The 24643-nt window shown below is 38.1% G+C and overlaps 2 protein-coding genes across 4 annotated transcripts in view; one reads left to right on the top strand and one right to left on the bottom strand.

Moving 5' to 3' along the window:
• The window catches only part of VWC2 (von Willebrand factor C domain containing 2), a 63429-nt gene extending 62660 nt beyond the window's left edge, over positions 1-769 (top strand). For all 3 annotated transcript variants that reach the window (XM_074847994.1, XM_074847976.1, XM_074847986.1), the window contains exon 4: positions 214-769. In XM_074847994.1, coding sequence (XP_074704095.1) covers positions 214-365 — 152 coding nt within the window. In that variant the 3' untranslated portion in view covers positions 366-769. The remainder of the gene's footprint in view (positions 1-213) is intronic.
• An 8056-nt stretch (positions 770-8825) lies between these two features.
• Positions 8826-24643, bottom strand: part of ZPBP (zona pellucida binding protein) — a 39072-nt gene continuing 23254 nt past the window's right edge. The window contains 7 exon segments of the mRNA XM_074831703.1: positions 8826-8866; positions 8869-8916; positions 15347-15497; positions 15499-15537; positions 17190-17266; positions 20742-20909; positions 20912-20956. Coding sequence (XP_074687804.1) covers positions 8826-8866; positions 8869-8916; positions 15347-15497; positions 15499-15537; positions 17190-17266; positions 20742-20909; positions 20912-20956 — 569 coding nt within the window.

Genomic DNA, 24643 nt, shown 5'->3' with positions numbered 1-24643 from the left:
GGACAGTCCATACTGAAAACATCCAGCCACATCAAGGGCAGTGTCCTGGCTCTCTTTGCTGCTGTTACACCTTGTGCACAATGCTCACATTTGTTTAATGTGACCAGCATTAGTCACTTCATGTTAGGTTTTCTGTGCTCGAGACTAAAACTGAACTATGCTGGATTACAGTGTGCCATGGGTATTGCATAATAAACTCTTTTCTTTTTTTAGGTCCGAACTGCTTTGCAGAAACCATTGTCATTCCAGCAGGCCGGGAGGTGAAAACTGATGAATGCACTATATGTCACTGTACTTACGAAGAAGGCACTTGGAGAATTGAACGGCAAGCTATGTGCACTAGACATGAATGCAAACAAATATAGGAAATCAACAAATCTAAGTACTTTTCGTGGTTTTTATAAAATATCTCACAGCAGTGAGCACCCTAGATGACCCAGGAAAGTCTGAAGGAGAAGATTCTGATGAGGAGCAAAGAATAAAATATTGATATTTTGTTTTTCAAAGTAAAATAATACTGCAAGGCAAAAGAAGTGCATATATTTAAAACGTTTGGACATAAGAATACCTGTCTTAATAAATGTGTTATTTTCACAGTGAGTACACTAAAATACACTCTATAAAATATTCTATGTATTTCTATAATACCATTATAGAGCTTAAAAATAAATGTTTTATATAGACAATACAGATGAAAGTACTGTATCGTTGCCTGACCTGTTGTACACACACACCATGGCTAAAACATTACATTTCTATTCTAGTTTCATCATATGAGGGTTTTCTTGGGGGTTTTTTGGTGGGTTTTGTTTTGGTTTTTTTTTTTTTTTTTTTGCTTATTTTCAGTTTAGTGGGCCAGGAAAGAGCCAGCATATGACAAAACATTGACGTTCTTGCTTTTGAAAAAATGGAATAGAATATGCTTTCAGAGAACATGTGCTTATTTAGGAATATTGCTGTAGTGTAGAAGTGGGTCAACTCCTTCTTTTAGTTCTAGCAGTGCACATCTACTGGTCCATGGCCAAGATAACTTGGAGCAGTGGGTAATACAAAACTGGTCTCTCTTAGCTGTTGTTATAAAAAATTAACTAGACAAAATCAGTTCCTCATACTCAATTCAGACATAGCACATTTCAGCAGGACAAATTCCTCTGTGGTGTAAACAACATAGCATCACCCAGCTGATGGAAATGATGGTAAGTAACCACACAGCATTGCTGATGTAATGCATAGTGGATGTGGACAAGTGCAGCTTGGAAGGGCTAGAGCAGCCAAACAAGCCTCCACTGATGTGGCTCCATGTTGTTAATCCATAGATAGGAGAGCTGGTTAGTAGCTGTGCCATTCCTAGACCCTGCTCTTGCCAACTTGCTGGTGCTGGTTCAACTCTTTTGGTTCTTTCTGGCAGTCTGTATGGGTCCGTGACACTCTGTGTTGAGGAACAAGGTTTTGAACCAATTCTTTGAATCCATCAAAGGATTTCTAGCACAGAAGCTGACCCAGACTACATGTGAGGTGAATCACATCTCCCTGCTTCAGCCACCAACAGCCTTTGCTTAGATTCATTTTGGTTTTAGTTTAGTTTATCACCAACTCTTACGTTACATCTGCTTTGAAGACCTGTTAAGGCAACGGCTCAAGAAAACACTTAAATGTGGGCTTACCTTTAAGCTTTTGCTAGAGACTTAATGAATCAGTATCTAAAACCAGAAGACTATTGCTTAAATTCCCACCTACCCTTTTCTACCTTCTCCTGTGGTGTGACTTGGTTATCAGGTTTGCATCCATACCAAGTATGATTTTCTGGTACTCCTGAAGACCATAGGACTGTTACCAGTGACTTCAGTGGATCCCAGTTATCACCTCACGTCTGTATTTTGAGCATGTGTCTGTCTATCACTGGGCATTATTTTCCCCAGTGATGGTACGGGAGAGGAAGAGGAGTGACAGAATCAGAAATCAAGGAACTGTCTTTTACCCAGCCAGTCCTCTGGTAAAGTCATGCATGGTATGAGGGAGAGACAGATCATTGGATTTAAATTGTTTTAAATCACACAGAAATCAAGTAAATAATAACTTTCCCTGAAGTGGATGTGTACATATGTAAACATCGTCCTGGAAATGTTGTTCTCCAGTACCTGGAATGCCTATCAGGGATACAGGACTTGCAACTCAGTCTGGGACTGCCTTTCCAAATAGGCTGCTTAGTGTCTTCTTTAAGAGACACATGTGTTGTTATTACTATGAGAGACTCAGAATTTGTGTCTTTCAATGTGTGGCCATAATGTTTACGTTTTTGGAAATCTCACCTCAGACTAGTCACCCTTTGCTTCTCCTTCACTGGAGTTTCCTGTTAAGCCTTCTACTGTTTCCCAGGGCTTGAATTACTGTTCTTTTTGGAAGTTCTGTCTTTACTGAAGTAGTGAATGAAAAGTTAAAGGATATTTTAGTGTGTGTTTCTAGTATAGCTTTTATAAATATTTTCTATTTCACATTTTTTTCCAAAATATTTTTCTGTCTTTCAGTTCTGGTTCCAACATATTAATGTCATCTTCACTGTAGTAATCGGTTAGTCCTTTCCCAATTCGTACGGAATTTCCTGGGCAAATTAATCTTGAGCTAATCACCCAGCTCTGTGGGTGTTTTCTTAAAGAGATTATATTTTGAGATATAATTATCTTTGGTTTTGAGAAATAAACCAAGTCTTTTGAGATTTTTTTTTTTTTTTAAATGTAGTGAGGTAGAAGTCATAATGAGCTTTGGAACTTCTTCATGCTGAGATCACTGGCCACATACAGCTTTGGCCTGTGTATTACCACATGAGAGCTCTTTGGTTATACCTGAGATGGGGAAATGGGCTGAGTGACTCTTCTTGGGCAGATCTCACCAGCTTCACCCAATTGTGGAACCACAGCTGGCATCCAGTGTGTGGTGGGTCAACCCTGGTAGGTAGCTAAGCACCACACAGCCACTCACACCCCCACCACCCACCTCCAGTGGGACAGGACAAAAGAAACGAAGAGTAAAAGCAAGAAAACTCATGGGTCAAGATGAAAATAATTTTATAAGTGGAGAAGTAGAAGCAAAAAGAAAAAAACAAAAGAAGTGATGTAACGGTAATCACTCACCACCTCTCATGGGCAGAGCAGTGTGGACAGCCAGTTCCCAAGCAAAAGGTAGCTAACTACCCAAACCTCGCTCCTCTCCATTGTACTGCTGAGCAGGACGTTATATGGCATGGAATAGCTCTTTGGTTAGTTCGGGTCACCTGCCCGGTTGTGTCCCCTCCCAAGCTCTTGCGCACCCCCACAGTACTCACTGGGGGTGAGTGAGAAACAGAGAAGACCTTTACGCTGTGCACACACTGTTCAGCAGTTGCCAAAATGCTGATGTGTTATCAGCATTGTTGTGATCACAAATGTACAGGAGATCACTGTACCACCTACTGTGAAAAATAACTCCATCTCAGACAGACCCAGTACATGGTGATGCCGCCAGCAACCCCTGCACAGAGGCAAACACACCAGAAGACCCTGAGAGCCAAACGCCAACGGGTGACTGCATCTAGCACTGTGTGAGCCTTCGGCAATGGAGCTGGGGAACCGAGATTTGCAGTCTGCTGCATAATGTCACTGCACATAGAGGCTTAAAACAGAAACCTTCCTTTCTCTTTTACAGGAGTAGAAAATGAAAATGTGGAAATTAAAAGATTTAAAGTTAAAAATTAGCCATTATGGAATGCACTTGGAAGTCATTCACCTTTAATTTAATCTCTAAGCAAAAAACCAGAACTGCTGCAGTGGCCACATGTACTTATCTAAATGTTATGATTTGGTCATGTAATATACCTGTTTATATTTTACTTTAAAAAGTAAGAGAAAAGCCATCTGCATCATTTCCAGTGAACCAAACTCCAGAGAATATTGGCTTTCCTACTGAAGCCTAGGTACTCAGCTGGTTTTTGCTTCAGTGCAAACAGTTTTATGCATCCTGCATATGAGGAGTTCTTCAGCTTTGCAGGTGGGTTGTGTCTATAAAAGCTGTATTTCCAGACACACTGATAGCTCATGAATAATTTTGTATTTGAAGGTCTGTTGCTTGGGTAATGAATATTCTTCTCAGATGTTCTTATGTAGCTAGCTGCATTGGCATGAATATGAGATTTCTGCTTCTACTTCACTTGCTTTTGCTTATTTCCCAGTTGAAATCAAGACAAATTAGATCTTGGTTTGGCCTCGTCCATTCTTGTCGGAGTGCACTATACATGAATTTGGCCTCAAACCTGTGTAAGTAGGTGCCTGAAGAGATGATATTCTAGATGGTTTCGGGTAATTAGAAAATTGCACAGTTAGTGTGAAGTAGGATTCTTTATACTACTCATTCAAACCACAAAAATGGAAATGCTGGTATTCACTTAAATACTTATGTGAGATTTAAAAGGGAAAAGGGGAAAAAGAGGAAAGATATAAGACACAGAAAAGCTGAGTGTTATGATAGGAATGTTCAAAAAAAGAAAAGCATAGCTACAATGTCATACAGGTATTTCATAGGGAGATTTTCAACAACTATCATAAGGAAAGTAAATGAGAAATCTATTTGGGAACAAATTGAAATACAGGAAATTCTGGTTGGAGATAAAAAAAAAAACCACCATACAGTAAAGGTGACTGAATACTGGAGGATGTTGCCAGAGATGTCATGGAGTCTCCATCCTTGAGGATGGTCAAAACCTGACTGGACACGGCCCTGAGCAGCCTGCTGAACAAGGTGTTCAGCAAGGTGTTGGACTAGATGATCTCCAGAGGTGTAAAACTGAAAGCCTGGTGTAAATGACATTGAATTGAAGTCTTTAATACAAATAAGAAAGAAAAAGATATGATGAAAGGTTCCCTCACTTTGGAAAACAATCTCTTCTGTTCTTATATGGTGTAATATAAACTATACTGTCATGATTGTAAAGTATTTGATGTTTCTTTTGATGGTAACTTTAATATCTAAAGTATGATAGCTCCATAATACATAGGAGGCTTTGAAAGGCACGTATTATTTAAGAATCTAGTGCAATCCAACTAAACGCTCCATTTATTCCTCTTATCAGGCAATGAATTTTCTTCACAGCCTGTGTTACCATGGGTTTTCTGTCTGCAAAAATACACCTTCTGCCCTGTATTCCTGCTGCATTAAAAACAAAATACAAACTGGGGAGACAGCATTGAACTGAATATCACAGACTATTTTTCTGGCTTTCCAAGAATTCCAATTTTTCATCACTTTTTGATATAAGTGAGTACTACTTCAGAAAGTTTATAACTTGTTCAGTTTTAAGAAGACAGCCACTCCTTCCCAGAATCCTCTTTCCTCTTAAAAAAGGCTTACACTCAACCACACCGAAAATGTAAATTTTCAGTCTTTTGAAATGTCATATTAAACAACTCCCATTATAGCAGAGAAAAAATAAACGCAACCTAGTATGTTTTTCCAATTGCTCATATATAATATGTGCCTCATCCATTTTATATGCTTTTAAATCAAACACGGGAAAAACTCCAAATTTGCATGTCAATTATCAGTTACAGAGAAGTCTAAAGGTTTTGTTGTTTACCTGTTGAGGCTATGTGGAAATACTGATATGGAATATTAGTTAATCAGTAATAGGAAAACACTGACATAATTAGGAGCACAAAAGCTGATGTTCAAAAACAATCAACTCAACCTACCAGAAATATTTGTTACGCTGGTCATGTTAGGTTCATTTGAAGCTATTAGCTAATAGTAATGCTACTTCTGTAACACTTTAACAGTTTCCTGCATTTAAAAAGATCATTGCTTTTAATAAATATACAGCATAATTAAAGCTATTGTTGAATAGGCAGACTATAGTAATGAAATAGCAAGTTAATCTTCTTGAACATCTATTAATCATAAATGTTAAGTTTGCCACTTACATTCGTCAGTAATCTTGTCAATTTAGTAGAACTCAAGAGGTTAGCCTGCTTCATGTTTCTTTGGCAAAAAGGGAAAAATACCACATAAAACAGTAAGCCCTCCAGTTCCAGCAGATTTTGCACCGTAGAGCGCTGCTGCAGGTTTTGAACAAACTGCAGGACCATCTGCAAGAGTGGAGTGTGCTGAGTGTTTCTGTGTGCAGAGATTTTGCCTCGTGGCAAAGAGGTGAATTTATGAAAAATGGTGAAAACAGGAATGCAAATATCAGTTCACATGCAGTGTGGAAAAATAGCAAACACATGGGAGATGTAACATGAGGAAATTAAAGCATGTTTAACATGTAATTATTTGGGGAATGGAAAAACATGGAAACTTTTTTCCATGGTTTTATACACAAAGAAATTTCTTTCTTCTGGCTCCAACCATACAAGAGTAAACCTAAAATATTTTAGCAGCAAGAGATGTATATTTGTATACATACACCATGTATGTACTGACAAATGAGAATTCTTTTCTTGGTTAAGCCAGAATAAACCAAGAGTAATTTAGAAGCCCAGGTGAATGCTGTTACCTGAGATCAGGGTTTCTTCCACAGATTGCACCTATAATAAAGCATCTGTACTTGACTGCAATCAGTAAGGAGAGATAACATTCAGAAATACTTGTGTAAAGTGCTTTGGTTCATAGTAGGCAGAATTAAAGACAAACATTTATACCACTTATTTTGCTTTTTCCAGTAAGCCTTAAAGGGTGTGCAAACTTTGTGAATTAAAGTGAATTTCACCTATCAGGAGGACCAAAAAACATTGTTTCTATACTCGGTCAAAATCCATAAATGTATGCATGGAGAAGAAAGTCGATACTCTAGTGTGTATAATACCCCAGTGAAAACTACATCAGCTTTAGTATTCTCCCTCAAAGTACAGATACAATTCTCTAAATGCCTTTAACTGATGAAATGGTCTGCCAGCCAGAGCTGTTTCTGATGTGCAACAGGAAGATAAATATATAAAAATGTCAAAATGCTGCTTAATCTGTGTTGCTATTGCCTTAAAAAGCTGCATTCATTTCAGAGAGCCATTCTCAAATTAATTTGCTATCCATACTGTAGGAAGTTTGATGTGCTGCTATCACTTGGTATGGTGGTTTTTTAACAAAGTCTGTATTTTCACAAAGACAATACTGCATATTATGCTCTCGCTTTAGCCATTAATAATTCAAACTAATGCTAACTAATTTAGTGCTGTTGCGAGTGGGAAATTATGGAGATAACATATGGACATGCAGTGCTTCAGCCTACCGTAACAACCCAGTGGTCTGTTCATTTCTAGTTACCACATGAAAATAAATAATAGGTAGCCTTTAGTCATTCTATGGATTACAGTTAAATAGAGTTTAATTTCTTAACTGCTAAACATTTTTTAACATGCTCTCTCCCAGCTATTTATTTTCAAATAGCATTTGGTAAAGTTATTTTATATATTCTGCTAGTTATGCTGTTCATACTAGTGTTTGAGCAATAAACAGTGTCAGTCCATAGAATCCTGATAATGCTTGTTTTCCATTTTTTTCAAATGCCTTAGTTGCATATGTTTTATATAAAAGTTACTTTAGTTCATTCAAACCAGAAAGGCAAATCATACAGTCTTACTAGTTACTTTCAAATGTACTGTTTTCATTTTTTATGTCATTCCCATGAAAATATAATATATTTGGAGCTTCAGGCTCTGTCACGTAAACAGTATATTAGTGGGATGCTTATAGTATAGTATCTTAAGATAATGCATCATATTGAAAAATTACTTCTTAGATGTAGCACAGTATTTATTTTTACTCCTTTTTCAGAGTAGAGTTCCTGAAGACAAACATATTTAAACCTGTGGTCCATATATGTGCTTGAAAAAACAAACACCTGCAAACCCCATTTTCCAGATACGACAAAGAACTAAAAATGGCCTTCACATCTAGCTCATTTTTATACATGAACTAGATAGGGAAAAGAGCTAAGAGGAAAAAGAGTATAAACTCCGTAATATTTATTTAAAACTTTACAATTTGCATGGGGTATGATCTGCAGAGACAATCCAAATAAGATTTTAAACAGGATTCTTTTACTGAATACCAATTTAAATAAGGCTGTTAATGAATGACAATGACAAGGAATGCATTGAGCCAACCACTTAGTAATTCTCAACAGTCTTACAAAAGTAAAGAAGATGAGTGTCATAAAAAGTACCATGGTATTTTATGTTACTGTTTGTTTTCTTCAGGTAAGAGCAAAAGTGTTTCGCTCAATGGGGTCATTTAAAGGTGGAACAGATGACTGACCCAAGTGGAATTTTACATTCTTTGCGAAGAAGTTACCAACTGGTCAGTAGCAATATTATAATTCATCTAGAAAGAAAGTTTTTAGGATGTTTTTGCATTTGAGGCTGCATTGCAACATTCACGACCTTCAGTGCTGATTTTATATACACTGTGAACTGTTCACTGTAATCCTCTTAACCAACGACTGCATGGACAGGTACATGAAAACTACAATGTAGACTCCTTACACCAGTCCGTGTCGAGAGGAGCTGAGGTCTATCAGCAAAGGACTCAGTATGCAAACTACCTCTACTTTTTTATTTTCTTCTTGTTATTTAAACAGTTAGTTGTCTCTATTGATATTAACCTAGCAGATACTCTAAAGACCTTAAAAATGAAGTAGTCCTACATGGTATGACCTAAAATATTTCATCAATATGCTGATGAATCATTATTTCTTAAAAACAAGTGTATTCTATTGATGTAACCAAAACAAACTGTATACATTTTAAAAATATTTATTCATATTACCACATTAAAATACCTAAGAGCTATTGCAAATACCTCAGTTCTTAGCACTTTGTTGCTCCATATATCGAACTACTGTTGCATGAAGACAGTGAATTCCATTACTAGGATTGTATGATCCTGGGTTGCATACAACTATGGACAAAAAAAACAAGGAAAAAGATGTGGAACTTAAGTATATTTAAAAAAAATACATTATAGATGTTTAGAATGCATCTTTATCTATTTGAAAAAAAGATAAGATTTTCTTGCAGTATTCTGCTGGTTGATGATGAAAAAATTGTATATATTTTATCCATCATCTATTTATTACACCATATTTTTCTATTCATCACTTTTCACTCCATCTGCTTACCAGGGATATGTCCATCAATTACATTTTAATATGGCCTATATCCAATAATGTTTTAAATAAACTGCTATAGCTGCTTTTATAAGGAATACAAGACAAAATGAAACTGAAATCTAAGCTCTGATAATTATTAAGAAGTAGTGCAAAAATAGTACATCAAACCAGAAATCAGTGTATGATGCAGAACAAGTGTTCTGAATGAAACATTTTTTTCCTGTTGGATCATGTTATACCATTTGATGAAGTCTGTACAATCATCTGCAGAATGACTTCATCACAACAGACTAACTCAGCATTATGCACTTGGCAGAAAAAAAGCAGAATTTGAGCTAATTCGTTATGACTATCCTGAATCGTACTTCAATTTGGCAGTGGTAGCCTTTCTTTAGCATAGATCTCTAATTAGCAGCATTAGTATTCACTATGCAGGGGTAACTAAGACCTTCCTTCCTTTTGCAGAGTCAGCGCTTACCTGGCTGTTGGGTTTTGCCTGCCTTAATAATGACTTCTTAGTCACTACTGCACAAACCTTCAGCAGCATTTTCTGGATTTGGTTTGGTTTATCTTCGTTTGATGAGGCTGTCAGGATTCACTTGATCCCCAGTGGCTGTTACTAACTGGCCTAGCATTTTTTGACACTGCTACTGACTGAGAGGAGTCCTCTGCAGATGATGCCAAAATCATGCCTTTTTTGTATATTAGTCTAGACAGACCAAGGTGGCTTTATGGGAAAGAGAGAGCTTTACAAATATATGTAACTAAAGGCATTTTCCAACCTTTCTGTCTGGAAAATCAATCATCTTGTTCACTATATTATAGACAATTATAGGCACACTTCTAGTAAATCCTTCAGAATTTTCAGTTTATTTAATTGGAGCAAGGTAGACTTCTCTAAGAATGGCATAAAAAGTTTGTTTCTCAGAAGTGTCTTCTGTTTGCTATCAAGCAGAAAGCACAGAAAAGAGAAACGAATCTGAAATAGGGACCTGTAGCTTATTTAGCCAGCTGCTGAAAAGTTTCTTTAACAGGTAAACTTGTTTCAGTCTTTTCACTAATGGAAAACTCCTATTGGTATACCTTCACTTGGAAAGTATAAACATCTTAGCAAAATTTTCTATCTTTACAGCATATTTTATATACTTGCCACTTCACACCTCACAAACTGAAATGCACACGACAATTAATTTGTTCTTGCACCCTATAAGCTATTATCTTGCACTCTCTTCTGATGTTTAGGACTATTTCAATATTCTCTTGAATAATGTATTTCCTTTTCAACTTTCAAGTTACTGTGTGTCAGTAATATAAATAATCACCATGTTGTGAGAGAAAGAACTGAAGAAAACCAAATTAGAACTGACTATTCAGTATGTAGTCTACTAAAAATAACACAGAAATCAAGCTCTGCATAATAGTAATACAGGACAAAAAATATTTCATAATGCTAGTACAGGGTATGATATCAAATTGTGTCTCCAGAGAAGCCGTAAGAAACATACAACATTTTGTACTGTATTAATCTCACAGCTGCATCTGATTAAAAAAAAAAAAAAAGATTTATAAAGCAGGAAAATTGTATTCAGAAATTTTGATGATGTGAAAGTGACTCAATTGCCTATGTTAAGTAAAATTTAATGCTGGATCATACCTCATGTAGCTGTTACCAAAATATTTAATTAATTTATCCTGGAATAATGTGCTTTATTTCACATAAAACAGGGCTCTAAAAGCATAAAAACTTTTAAGATAAAATCATATGAATATATTTCTAAGATGTTTGTACTCATCAATTCCGTTTATTCAAGACTATTTTACAGAGGCAGAAGACAAAATGGAATTATTAATCAGCAGTAACTTCATGTCTTTAAGTCATTGCCTCGTAGTAAAGGGTTCTGCCTGAGGCTTATCTGGTACCTGATGAACAAAATTTTGATATGTTTTACCACCAGTGTTTTCTGCCAGAAAGATTTCTCTAAAGATAGATACGGCACAGAGTGACTAATCAGGTTAATGTGTTTAATTGACTAATTTAGAAAGAGATTTAGACCAGAAAATGGGAGTAGAATGTGAGACAATAGCTCAGTATTTAATGCCATTTTAATATAAAAGCAGAGGGGAAAAAACAAATGAGGATATACTATGATATGAAAGAACATGAGCCTGAAGCATGGGGAAGAAAATGAATGCACGTTGTAATACGGGAGATTTAGATTGGTAGATGATGCAGTAAGTGAAAGTTATGCTTAATGCACAAATTGTGTAATGGCAGTGTGAAATAAATGATGCATTGTTCACAGAGCACTGCACAACAGCATGGAGGAGCCAGAGCTACTAGAACACAACATGAAACTAGATAAGAGAGGAAACAGAACAGGTGTAACTGAACATGCAGCTATTTTGCTGTATGACAAGAAAATATATTAGGGTTTTTTATGAAACGTGCAGAGGATATGCATAAGTTTGTTTATTTCTCCATGTTCTTGGGCCTACTCCATAACCTCTTCCATTCTATCATATCCTTACCAAGACCTGGAGACTAGAAACAGTCGCACTATTCAACATTTAATGTACTTAGATTAGAAAGTCTGAGTAACATCTGTTTCCATGTTCCTAAATAGAACTGGCCCATGAAAGGGTAATGCAGATGATAACTAACCTGAGGTTTGCGATGTGTCTGCGGTGATACCCTATGACTGGTGCTAACCTGTGTAAGAAATGTATTATAAATTTTTCAGAAAGGGAAAAAAGAATCCAAGAAACCACAGAACAGCTGATCAGACTTCTATACTACGTAAAGATTTCATGAATGAACGCTGAAACACATGCAGGTAAGCGGAAAGTAATACAATTCAATGTTGTCTTCCAATGAAGATAAACACATAATTAATTTGAAAGCAGCACCTGATACGGCAGCACATACAAATGTAATAAACTACAGAACACTATGATTAGAATGAAATTTAAAACCAAGTATTGAATGATGCTTAAAAGGGAAATAAGAGTTGGAGAGAAATTGCTAAAGGGATTACTCGGGATCTCGCTCTTAGACAGACTTTACTAAATATTTTCACTAACAAGATTATCAGAAGTCCCAATGAACTGTGCTGACAACAAAACTGGGAGAAGCTGTGAATAAGGACAAGATTTAAACAGAGAAGAAATAAAAGAATGCAAAAGGCCTGTATATATTTGATTAAGGAGGACTGTGAGCACAATCAGTCACAGTGAAAAGGGGAAGTGTGGTACTGTTAAATCATTTGAGAGAGGTTCTTAGGACCAAAAGAAAAGCACTAATGATGTAAAAGGCACTGGTAAGAGCTCATCTGAAATAGCATGTTAAATTCTAGTCACCCCTGTGCAAGAATATTAAACTCAAAATAGGGCATCTGAGATACAGGTTTACTGAATGCAAACTCTTACAAAAGCAGATAGAAAGTAGTTGACTTGTTCTGATTATAAAATAGGAGACAAAATCTACTTAAGCTAAAGGGCATTCTCCCCATCAGGGCAAATGAGTATGAAGTTTCCATGAATTAAATACAAAACAAGAGTAGCCAAAGAGACCAGAACTCCCAAATAATTCTAAAATGGACCTTAAAACTGTTTTAACTGGACTACAGGACCTGGTTCCTGCAACTACAAAGGAAACTATCGGATAACCCAAAAAGTTGAACTCTGCTGTATTTCCATGGAAATGTGTTATCAAAATGTTTCTATGAGTAAGTGCATATTTTAGTAAAAGCTCCCTCACTAAAAAAGATACAGGGAAAATATTTTATTTTCTATTTAAGTAACAGATCTAGGGATTTTAGCAAATCAAAACTAATTCTCCCATGTTAGCATGGGTCTCCGCATGAAGTTTGAGGCACTGAAAACAAACATAGAGAACCTATAGTGGACAGTAATCAAGGTCTATCAAATATGACCAAAAAGACTGAACTTGAGGTGGTTTAGTTCAATGGAGACAATATCAGAAAAATGAAATGGTCAGATTCTTCTAAGATATGCAAAAGCTATTTCGAAGATAAAGTTAATGGAATCATTTCCAGATTTACTGAGACAGAACAAGAAGTAACAGGTATAAACTACATCAAGGGCAATAACATAAATATCTTAGAAGAAAGCTTTCCAGTGGTGAGAATGTGCAGTACTGAGTCATATTTCCTTGGGACTCTATATAGTCTTCTGAGGTTTTAAAGATTATGCAGGATACATCTGTCAGGAATAATTGAAGCTCATATCTTGCCTTGAGGTAGAATGATAAGCAGAGGACCCTTTCAGTTTTACTGCCTACGATATGGTGTTTCGGATTCTGAGAAAGGAAATTACTAATTTTAGCAAGAGGTCAACTAAGGAAGAGAGTGTATGTTTGAGCATGCTGACAGAATGACATCCTCAACTATGGGAAGTAGTAATCAGTCAAGTTTCAGGACTGACTGTTTCAGATTCTTGGGTAGCTCAGATGTGAAAGCTTGCCCCTGTATCTGCCTGCCAAAGAGGTGTCTGTTACGACCCCAGCTGAACAGGGATCAGCTTCTTGGGTTGACACTGGTGTAGGGCTATGTAGTGTTTCTGTCTCGTGCAGGTGGTAAAGGAGCATGGCAGCTAAGAAAACGGTATTATTTTTTACTACTTATGTTAAACAGCCACCAGAGCTAAGATGAAAGTTGTGTTCTGAAGAAAAAAGATACACAAATTAGTTTAGAATGGAGTAAGATGTTCTGGGAGAAAGCCCAAAACAAAACTGCAGTCCACACAAAACAAATCATCCTAATGAAGACATGCTTTTCTAAACTTGATTTTCATGTACCTGTCCTTGAAATCATGTGCAACAATATTCTGTATTACAGTAAATGTAATAAATTTGATATTTTTATATATCCCTTCCAGATGCTTGTCACTTTTTGCTGCAAGACATGGACCAAAAAATTTAAGTTCCTTCTGATGAAGACAACAAATCAGAAAAAATTATCACATATGGAAACATTTTGCATGTCCTGCAATTTTAGAGTTGTCTCTATTTTCTTCCATATTCTTATTATTTCTTTTCAAAGTATATTCCATTCTGCAAACTGTTATTCAGTATGTAATCCAGTGTTTTCCTTCACCATTTCTAGGTCTGTAGAGAATCATCTGTCAAAATCTTGACTACAGATTTACTCTCTCTGTGTCTTGTCTTCCATTGTTCCCTTGAGACTTCAGGCTCAATATTTGGGAATCATATGAATAACCTCTTCTTGGGCGAATTGCAGCCTGGCAAAGTCACTCTTTAAAATACCGATACATTCCTTAGCATCTAAGAAGGGTAACATAGAATCATAGAATCATAGACTGGTTTGGGTTGGAAGGGACCTTAAAGATCATCTAGTTCCAACCCCCCTGCCCCAGGCAGGGACACATTTCACTAGTTCAGGTTGCTTAAAGCCCCGTCCAACCTGGCCTTGAACACTTCCAGGGAGGGGGCATCCACAGCTTCTCTGGGCAACCTGTTCCAGTGTCTCACCACCCTCACAGGAAAGAATTTCTTCCTTAAATCTGATCTAAATCTACCCTCTTTCAGTTTAAAACCATTATCCCTCATCCTATCACTACACAGCCTGGTAAAGACTATCACTCATTTTAATATGAGGATTGACAAAAATAAAATTACCAAAATTCACTCCCACCCTTTCCTTATTCTTCCAAATGGATCACATTTACAAATCTAACTTTATTTTGCAAAGCTATACAGAGTGACTATTTTATCTATTATTCTTAATTTACTCAGATCTGGAACGTAGCATTTAAGTTTGTAATTGGATTAAAGCATTGCATTATTATGCCCCCTTTTATAAATTTAAGAACAAAAATAATTGTCTTGTTTGTCTCACCATAAAACAGCACTTGAAACACACCTTGTCAGATTACAGATTTTCTGTGCTAATTCTGAAAAACTCCACTGCTAACTAGAGGATTGATCTGATTGATTTTAATTTAAATCAGTCCATAGAAATTGTGGGTCTGGCTTAAAATCTAAATCAACAGGGTCTTACAAAAGTTCTAGCAAAGTACTAACCTGATCTAGTACTGGTTACCTTGACAGACTTGACAGGATCACAGCCCAAAACAGTATGGCATAATTTTATAAAGTTAAATAGCAAAGTACAGAGTTTAATGAGAGAAAAAAACACTGTAACAGTATTTAATACTTTGTATGATAAATGAATTTGTCACCACAACACTCTGGACAGTCTGGATGTACTTGAGCGTTCATTCCATACCCGGGAGAGCAGTGATCAACCTGTACCATTTGCGGAGTACCTTCAATGTAGTATCTTTGAGGCAATGGTTCAGAACTTTCCCTTCTAAGTTCCCCTTCTAAGTTCCACTTGTTGCTTAAAAAATCTCTCTGTAAGGTGTTTTGCCTAAATTGAAACAAATAATATTTTTTCAGAATCTTTGATGGAAAGAGGTCAGAATACAAGAAAAGATAAAAGAATGTGAGTATGAGTGAGGATAAGATTTAAAGGATGTACCAATAAATCTTCTGATTGTAGCTGAATGGAAACAAGAGGACAGTCTGATATTGGATATGTTGGTTTTAATGTAGATAAACGCTGATCAATTAACACAATGTCTTTGAAAGTGTTTAGGATTATAGAAATAGAACTCTAAAAGCTAATTCACGGCAATTTTGCCTACATTAGACATCTGTAGCCCAGCATCAATAGACTTGCAGCCTTCCCATCTACATAGGTACTATTATTTAGGTCCACTTATATTTCAGACATACTTTCCATCCTTATTATCTATTTCTGTTCAATAAAAAGAATATGCCAAAGGTTTCCTGAAGCCAAGTTAAATAGGAGGATTATCATTATTATTCTTATTATATCAATTAGATATAAGCACAGAAGACTAATTTCCTTACTCAAAAAGACTTGCACAAATACAATCCTAGATAGGAAAAAATTTTCCTTTCAATCAGTGCAGAACCAGCAGCAAAGAATTGCAGAAATGTTGGGGTACAAGGGAGGTCTATTCCATCTGATCTACTCCATCTCCCTAGCCAAAGGCAATGTTTACTTTTTAAAAATCCTTTATTTTCTCTGGAATTTTGGACCACTTTTTATGAAATGTCTTCCACTGGAATATTCAATATTTTAAGTCACAGTAGTTAAAAATGTGACTTCTAACTGGCTGAAATATTTAAAACGTAACAAAAAGTAGACCCATGAGCAATCTGACAAAGTCCTACAGTAAAAAGTATCAATGCTTCATATCCAGAGAGTGCTTCATTTGTATACAGGGATTAATTATATAGAGAGAAAGCTAAGAAGAAAAAGAAAAAAAACCCAACACTTTAACAGGCTTGCAAGGTTCAGTACACACACAAATTGACAAAACCAAATTTATTCATGCTCTCTTAATTTGATCCTCTTGTCTGTACAAAGAAGATGAACTTTGATCATGAGCTTTCCCCACAAATGCAGGGGTTTTTTTAGTGGACAGGATGGAAGATGCTTAATGAGTACAATGTTATTTTAGACTCCCTCACCCTTCTGCTGGAATCCCAAAGCATGATTTGCATGCCCACTATTTCGTGGTATTCCTCCTGTACTTCCTTTCTCCTTTCCCCTTTAAGAACCTCTGAATTAACAGTTAATCTAGTAAGCAAGACTATAGCTTCTGTTTCTCTACTGTAAAAGCCAAACAGAATCAAGCAGCTAAAATTCAGCCAGATCAATGATAAAATCACTCTGAAGTAATGGAAAAGCACTCCCATTGCAAAACAGCATGTTTGATATTTATAAGATAGCACATGTTCAAAATTTCCTGATTTTTCTTGCCACTTTTCATACTCTTTAATTACAGACCGATAGTGTGATCTGCCTTATCCATAATGGCAATAAAATATTAGTAATTTTAACTGATACAAATTTTATTTCCACTAAAACTTTTATATTCATTTATTAATTTACTAAACAAAGTATGTTTCATTTTTTATGTTATTATACTTTATTGTGAGAGTAACTTATTATGTCAGTTGCCTTTTTATTCTTCTGTCTAACTGTACCTTGTTTAGTCTATGAGATGCATCACAAGCACTTTGCTGACATAGTCTGTTGTGTTTTTCTCTATCTAAGGAAGCAACTGTAACAAAACACAGTCTGTTTGTAGAACAACAAAGTCAATTAGATTGACTTTTTTTTTTAATTTACTGGTTTAAGATTCTAGTCAGTTCTGATGTAAGTATTTAGGACTTTTACCATATTTCTTCAATGTTTTAAAGAAATCACAGGGCTTGTCCTCTTATAGATATTGCATGTCTCTGTCTAATTTTCAGTATACTTAAATATTTCATGGGAACTGTCATTTATTTGTAAATTCTAATAGCAAGGAAATGTATAATTCTGGACTCTTCCCAGATTTATAAATACCTGAATCCTTTCAAAAGAAATAAGCTACTCCCTCTCTGATTACCTGTCTGCCATTGTGGTTTTACGAAGACTCAGGTTTTAAAACAGTCATCCAGAAACCCTAACAGTTCAAGCTTTTGACTGTTTCTGCAGTGGACTCATTTTCTCTCACAATAAATCAATCAATCAGTCAACCAACCAGGGCACTGTTTAGTTCTTTTAAAGATTTTCCCTGCTCCCACCCCCTGCACAAACACATCAGTTTCTGAGCCTCACCCACTCAACCCTTTATGTCTCGTAGGAATGCCTGTGACACATAGAACTGAAGGAAGACTTGCAAGTATGGACTGAAGAAAAAGGATAATTACGTTTTAGTAATCCATTTGCATGGGTTCACATTCCTCATCAACTGACTAGTATTAACATGTTATGGTGAAGGCTTGGGAAATAGTTAACAAAGCTGCTGGACTGCTCTCCAGAACTGATATTGGAGTAAGGTGCCATATTAAGAATAAAATTATCTGCTAACATGTGAATTTAATTCGTTATATTATAAGCTTTACCTACCTCTGTCATGGAAGTAATTCTGAAATACCAAATGCTACTTAGAAATCAAAAATTACTTTCTAAGACTTCAAGCTACTTAAGAACATGTAGTTTACCACTGGGTCATATCAAAGTTTACATCCACCTAAATCTCTAACTGGAGAATTTCTCCTTCTAGTGCTCAAATATTCTGTAAAACCTGCATATTGGCTAAATCTCATTTATGTAGTCTCAATAACCTTAAAATTAACTTTAACTAACTACACTATCAGTAATGAGACTCTTCAGATATGTCAGTGCTATCCACTTGTCATGGTTTAACCCCAGCCAGCAACTAAGCACCACACAGCTGCTTGCTCACTCCTTACCCTCCCAGTGGGATGGGAAGGAGAATTGAAAAAAAGTAAAACTCATGGGTTGAGATAAAAACAGTCTAATAACTAAAATAAAATATAAAAATAACAATAATATATAATAATTGTAATAAAAAGGAATATAATTTTTAAAAAGAGAGAAATAAAACCCAAGAAAAGACAAGTGATACAGAGTGCAGTTGCTCACCACCTGCTGACCGATGCCCAAGCAGCGATCTGCCCCTCCTGGCCAACTCCCCCCAGTTTATATACTGAGCATGACGTCCTATGGCATGGAATATCCCTTTGGTTAGTTCAGGTCAGCTGTCCTGGCCTTGCTCCCTCACAGCTTCTTGTGCACCTGCTCACTGGCAGAGCGTGGGAAACTGAAAAATCCTTAATTTAGGATAAGCGGAACTTAGCAACAACTAAAACATCAGTGTGTTATCAGCATTATTCTCACACTACATCCAAAACACAGCACTGTACCAGCTACTAGGAAGAAAATTAACTCTATCCCAGCTGAAACCAGGACACCACTACAAATAAAGTTTTCAGAGAAACAAAACTAATAGTTTCATTGTTTTTATATGCAACGATATTTAATTTTCAAGAAAATTAAAACTGGAAAGTGGAAAATTAAGCAAAATTGATATACTTTGTTCAGAAAGGGATTTTTTCAAATTGCATGTCTTTCTACATAGTGACTAAACTAATACAACATATGAAAACAATGGCCTTTTTAGAGCTGAAATAATTAGAAGCAGTAAGTTCAAGAAAATATTGAAGATGTTCTTATATACATTCAGCTCAACAATTATAAATAGCATCTCTTCAGGTTTTAGATATCTCTTTTAATAACAAAGTACTTCAAGTGAACTGAACATTGGAAGGGAGAACCACCCTGCAGGAAGACCTGGATAGGCTGGAAGAGTGGGCTAACAAGAACCTTATGAAGTTCAACAAGGACTAGTGTAAGGTCTTGCACCTGGGAAAACATAATCCAGGAGTGCAGCACAGGCTGGGATCTACCTGGCTGGGGAGCCACTCTGTGGAAAGCGACCTGGGGGTCCTTTTGGACAAGCTCAATATGAGTGAACAGTGTGCTGCAGCGGCAAAGAAAGCCAACAGGATGATGGATTGCATCAACAAGGACATCACCAGCAGAGATAAAGAAGTCATTATCCCACTCCACTCGGCACTTGGCAGACCACACCTGGAATACTGTGTTCAATTTTGGTCCCTACTATGCAAAAAAGATGTGGACAGGCTGGAGAGGGTCCAGAGAAGGGCCACAAAGATGATCAAGGGACTGGGAAGCCTGTCAGGTGAGGAAAGGCTGAGAGAACTGGGTTTGCTCAGCCTTGAGAAAAGAAGGCTTAGGAGAGACCTTATCTCCATGTTCCAGTATTTAAAGGGTGGCTACAAAGAAGACGGAGACTCCCTTTTTACAAGGAGTCACATGGAAAAGGAGAGAAGTAATGGCACACGTTACTCCTGGGGAGATTCCAACTGGATGTAAGAGGAAAAATTTTCACAATGAGAACAATCAGACACTGGAATAATCTCCAGAGGGAAGTGGTAGATTCCCCAACATTGGACACTTTCAAGATTCAGCTGGACAGGGTGCTGGGTCATCTTGTCTAGACCGTGCTTTTGCCCAGAAAGGTTGGACCAGATGATCCTTGAGTTCCCTTCCAACCTGGAATTCTGTGATTCTATGATTTTTGTCAACTGAGTTTTACTCAGGTCTCCTTTAGTCTCCTTTTGTTTTAAAGAAATGGAAAATTATGAAACTCTTTTATTGTCACCACTTAAAGAAGGAAAAGTGCTGAGGTTCATCTCATTTAACTTTAGTTCTTGAAAATTAGACACCCAGCCTTAGTCTGTCATTTGGAAGCTATTTATAAAGACCAAGGCACATCCATGGAGTGATTTATACACCTGTTGTATAAATGATGAAGGTCATCTGGGGAGTTACAGAATGCACTGTATCACTTTCCTTCCTATGTTAGTGTGCAACAAGGGACATGATAATGTTTTATGATACAAAATTAAAAACACATTGATCTAACCACAGCTATAAAATGTTCTAAAGCTCTTCTGAAATTATATAAAATACGCACTTTTGAGTAGATTAACTATCTTTTTGCTATTGACATGAATTTCACATGCAATACTTAGAAGCATTTTCACAATCAAGAAACTTTATTATTAAACACTTACAATACTTTCTGTATATAAGCAGTAAGTACATTCCATTAACTATAAAAATTCTGACCATTCTTTAAAAGCAAGGCAGATTTTTACCTGAAAATGTAAAGATTTCATCTTGTAGACCTCCTCTCTGCATTTTTACATGATGGCATTCTGACTTAATTAATGTAACCTCACAAGAAAGTTCAACAACAAATTCGCTTAGTATCTGAAGCAATGCCTTCTCAAAAGAAGTGTTACGAGAACTGTTGCACGAGGCTTGTGATACCAAGCTGTGAACTCAAAGTAATTTTTAGGATCAGAGCAAGCTGCAGGAAAAAATGTGCAAGATGATGAGGAACACAGATGAAGTAAAAAGAAGAAAAGTAATTTGTGGATTCGAAAAAAAAAATAATTGCCAATTTAAATCCTTAATTTATAAACAAAACCTATTTTGCACCCCCAGAGAATTTTTAGTGATAAAATAGTGTATGCTGGGCCAACTGTAAACACTTAAGAGAGTTTTACAAGCCAACATTCTTATTTATATCCACAGGTAAGTATTACTCTTTATTACTGTCATTTTAAAATTTTTAAACCAACAGGAGATTACAGTAAAGGGATCAGGAATATGAATGCTAAGGTTAAGAAGCATACAAAATACCCTTTAGTATGTGGCACAATATTTCATCTCACACATTATGGGCAATTATAGTATGTTACATATTTTTTAGTCAGCTATCACAGAAGTATTTTAAAGGGCTTAAAATCTGAATCCTCTTCCCCAGAGATCAACAGAAGATGAACTAAGATGAACAGGAACTACTTCTCTGTGAGCAGAAGTAACCAAAAGAGCTTCCATATAGGTATGAAATTTACTTTTATGGATGGGTCAGCTACTTCACCTTTACTGCGAAGCAAAATCCACACCTGGACATCTTTTACAAATAAGCCATAAAAAGCATGTTTCTAGTTATTTCATGATAACCACTTGTCCTGGTTCAGCTAGGATAGGGTTAAGTTTCCCCAGCAGTGGGGGGAAGCTCTAGCCGGGTTATTCAATACCATGCTGACGTCACGTCCAGGCGCCCAAGCACGGGAAGATTGGTAGTCACCCTTTTGTGTGTGGTCACCTCTCTCACTGCTGTATCGGTACATTTCTTGCTCTGTTCATTGTTATTACTGTTATTGTTGTTATTGTTGTTTGGTTTGTTGCTGTTACACTGCTGTATTAAACCTCTCCTTATCTCAGCCCCGGGCTTTGTATTTCACTCCCTGCCCCGTTCTGGTCGGAGGGTGGGGGAGGGGCAGTGGCAGCATGGTCTCGGGTCCCAGCAGGGCCTAAACCACCACAACTTTTTGGCACCCAACGTGGGGCTCGAGAGAATTGAGACAAGGACAAAAGGAGAAGGTGTGCTAGAGCAATCTGTTAGGTGCAATTTTTCTGTTTCTATTTGTATTGTTTGATAAGAAATGTTTGCAATGCTGGCCAACTTGCTTGCGTGGTGGGGCTGGATTAACCCTTATATCCATTGTGCATTCCCAGTGCTGATGTTTGTTGGCAGTGGAAAATGTCTCAAGGGTCTTGTTCTGCTCTACTGGTTACTGTCTGCTTATAATGTGGTTGCATCACTGCTTGTGGGGGTGAACCGGTACCTGTTTGCTGCCTGGGCTTTTGTTAGGGGTCTCACCCCCTCTATGGGTGAGCCAGGGGAAGAGATTCTCTCGGGTTTTGAGAGTTTCAGCTATCCCTGGAGCACCCAGGCCAGTGTGTTCGTGGCACAATGCTTTCTGAATGCCTGTCAGATCTTGTTTTGGGCCATGCGGTACTTCTCCAACAATAGCACCACCCGGAAACCTGCCCCGAGGGCAGATAGTTATAAATGGCAAGGTGTGTGGGAAAAGATGGGCAAGTGCCTGAGTCAGTGGTCACCCCCAATGCTTTGGGATTTCACTCCTGAACAAATGCAGAGTCCTGATAAACTGGTGGAGTGTTTGGAAAAGGTGTGTTGCCAATCTGACAAACCCCGCGAGACACAAGTCATTGCGATGTGCTGGGGGCTTGCCCATGCTTACCATATTGTCCTTAACACTGATCACTGCCCTCAAGGGGGAGAAAGGGCTGCAGGATCTGAAAGTGAACTTACTGGTACAGCAGCTGGGCCAGAGGGACAAGCAGTGCCAGTGCCAGTCGCCTCCACCAGCACAGCAGCTGGGCCGGAGGGATAAGCAGTGCCAATATCAGTCACCCCGATACGGAAAACCAAATATACCAAAAAATCCCCTCACAGTGTACAGGGTGATGATGAACCAGGCCCATCACGAGAGCAGGAGGAAGAGCCGGAGGTAACCATCCGATCTCTATCCCCGAGTTGCGAGATATGCAGAAGGATTTCAGCCGCCTTCCAGGCGAGCAAATTTGCACCTGGCTGCTCCGATGCTGGGATAGTGGAGCTGCTGGATTTGAATTGGAGGGGAGAGCGGCCAAGCAGCTGGGACCTTTAGCCAGGGACGCTGGTATTGACAAGGCAATAGGGAAACAGGCTCAAACCCTCAGCCTTTGGAGGCGACTCCTGCTCGGTGTAAGGGAGAGGTACCCCTACAAGGATGATGTTCTATGTCGGTTAGGCAAGTGGACCGACATGGAGAAAGGCATTCAGAACCTCAGGGAAATGGCTGTGTTTGATGTGGTTTATGGTGATCTGAATGATGAGCGGTCACCCATGGATCCAGATCAGGCCCCTTGCACACAGTTGATGTGGCGGAAGTTCCTGCAAAGTGCACCAGAAGCACATTCCAAGGCATTAGCAGTAGTGTCCTGGTGGTGAGACGCCCAGACTCAAACAGTGGATGAAGTGGCTGGCCAGCTCCGGCAATATGAGGGAAGTCTCCCTTCCTCCCAGCATGCCTGGGTTTCAGCTGTAAAGGAACTGTCTCAGAGGCTCCAGAAAGTGGAAGAGGACATGTCCTACATTCCACCTGCACGGGCCAATGTCTCGGCCATTAGGAGCAGGCGTTTCCCCACCCAAGAGAAGGGCAGTGGAAGACACACAGCACGGGGCACCCTGTGGTTCTTCCTCCGCAACCATGGAGAAAACATGAGGAGGTGGCATGGACAGCCCACTCCCACACTAGCTGCATGAGTACAGCAGCTGAAAGGGAAGACCACCATGAAAGGGGAGTCTTCCAAGAGAGATGCAGCTCCAGTGTCCAGTCAGAAATCCCCCAGACAGAATAGAATGGCCAACATTATGCTTGACCCTCTTGAGGGGACAAGTGAGTCATTCTTGCAGGAGTCAGTCTTAGATCAAGTGAGTGATGGTGAGCAGGATTAGAGGGGCCCTGCCTCCAGCCAGGTGGAGGAAAGGGATAATCAGATTTACTGGAAGGTGTGGATCCGATGGCCTGGCACATCAGACCCACAAGAATATAAGGCCTTGGTAGACACTGGCGCACAGTGCAACCTGATGCCATCAAGCCACAGTGGGGTTGAACCCATCTGTATCTCCGGAGTGACAGGGGGATCCCAACAGATGACCCTATTAGAGGCTGAAGTGAGCCTAACTGGGAAGGACTGGCATAAGCACCCCATTGTGACTGGCCCAGATGCCCCGTGCATCCTAGGTATAGATTACCTCAGGAGAGGGTAAAGACCCAAAAGGGTACTGGTGGGTGAAGTGCTAAGGCTTGGACAATAGGCCCAAGCCAAAGTTGGCCTATAGATGAATCCTGTATATTTTATAACTGATAACCATTGTGCTAATAGGTATTATACTAAGTTATAGCAAATCACCTATTCTGATGTAAAAAGTGGAAGTATTGAAGCCTGAGCAACAGGCCCTGAACCGAAACTGCTAACCCAGTATGTAGTCATTAGTGAAATGCACATAGAAGATGTAGCTTAAACATCATAAACCATGTCTATCTTGAATGTATCCTTCTTTGTGTGTGTGAGCAAGATAACAGGGCCACAGAGACAGTTGTCTGGCCCTGTGACCTGGTGTGTGACCTTGCTC

The sequence above is a fragment of the Strix aluco genome, chromosome 1 (genome assembly GCF_031877795.1).
Source record: "Strix aluco isolate bStrAlu1 chromosome 1, bStrAlu1.hap1, whole genome shotgun sequence".
NCBI lineage: Eukaryota > Metazoa > Chordata > Aves > Strigiformes > Strigidae > Strix > Strix aluco.
Note: the sequence above shows the minus strand (reverse complement) of the source record. Positions and strands in the feature narration are given on the sequence as shown.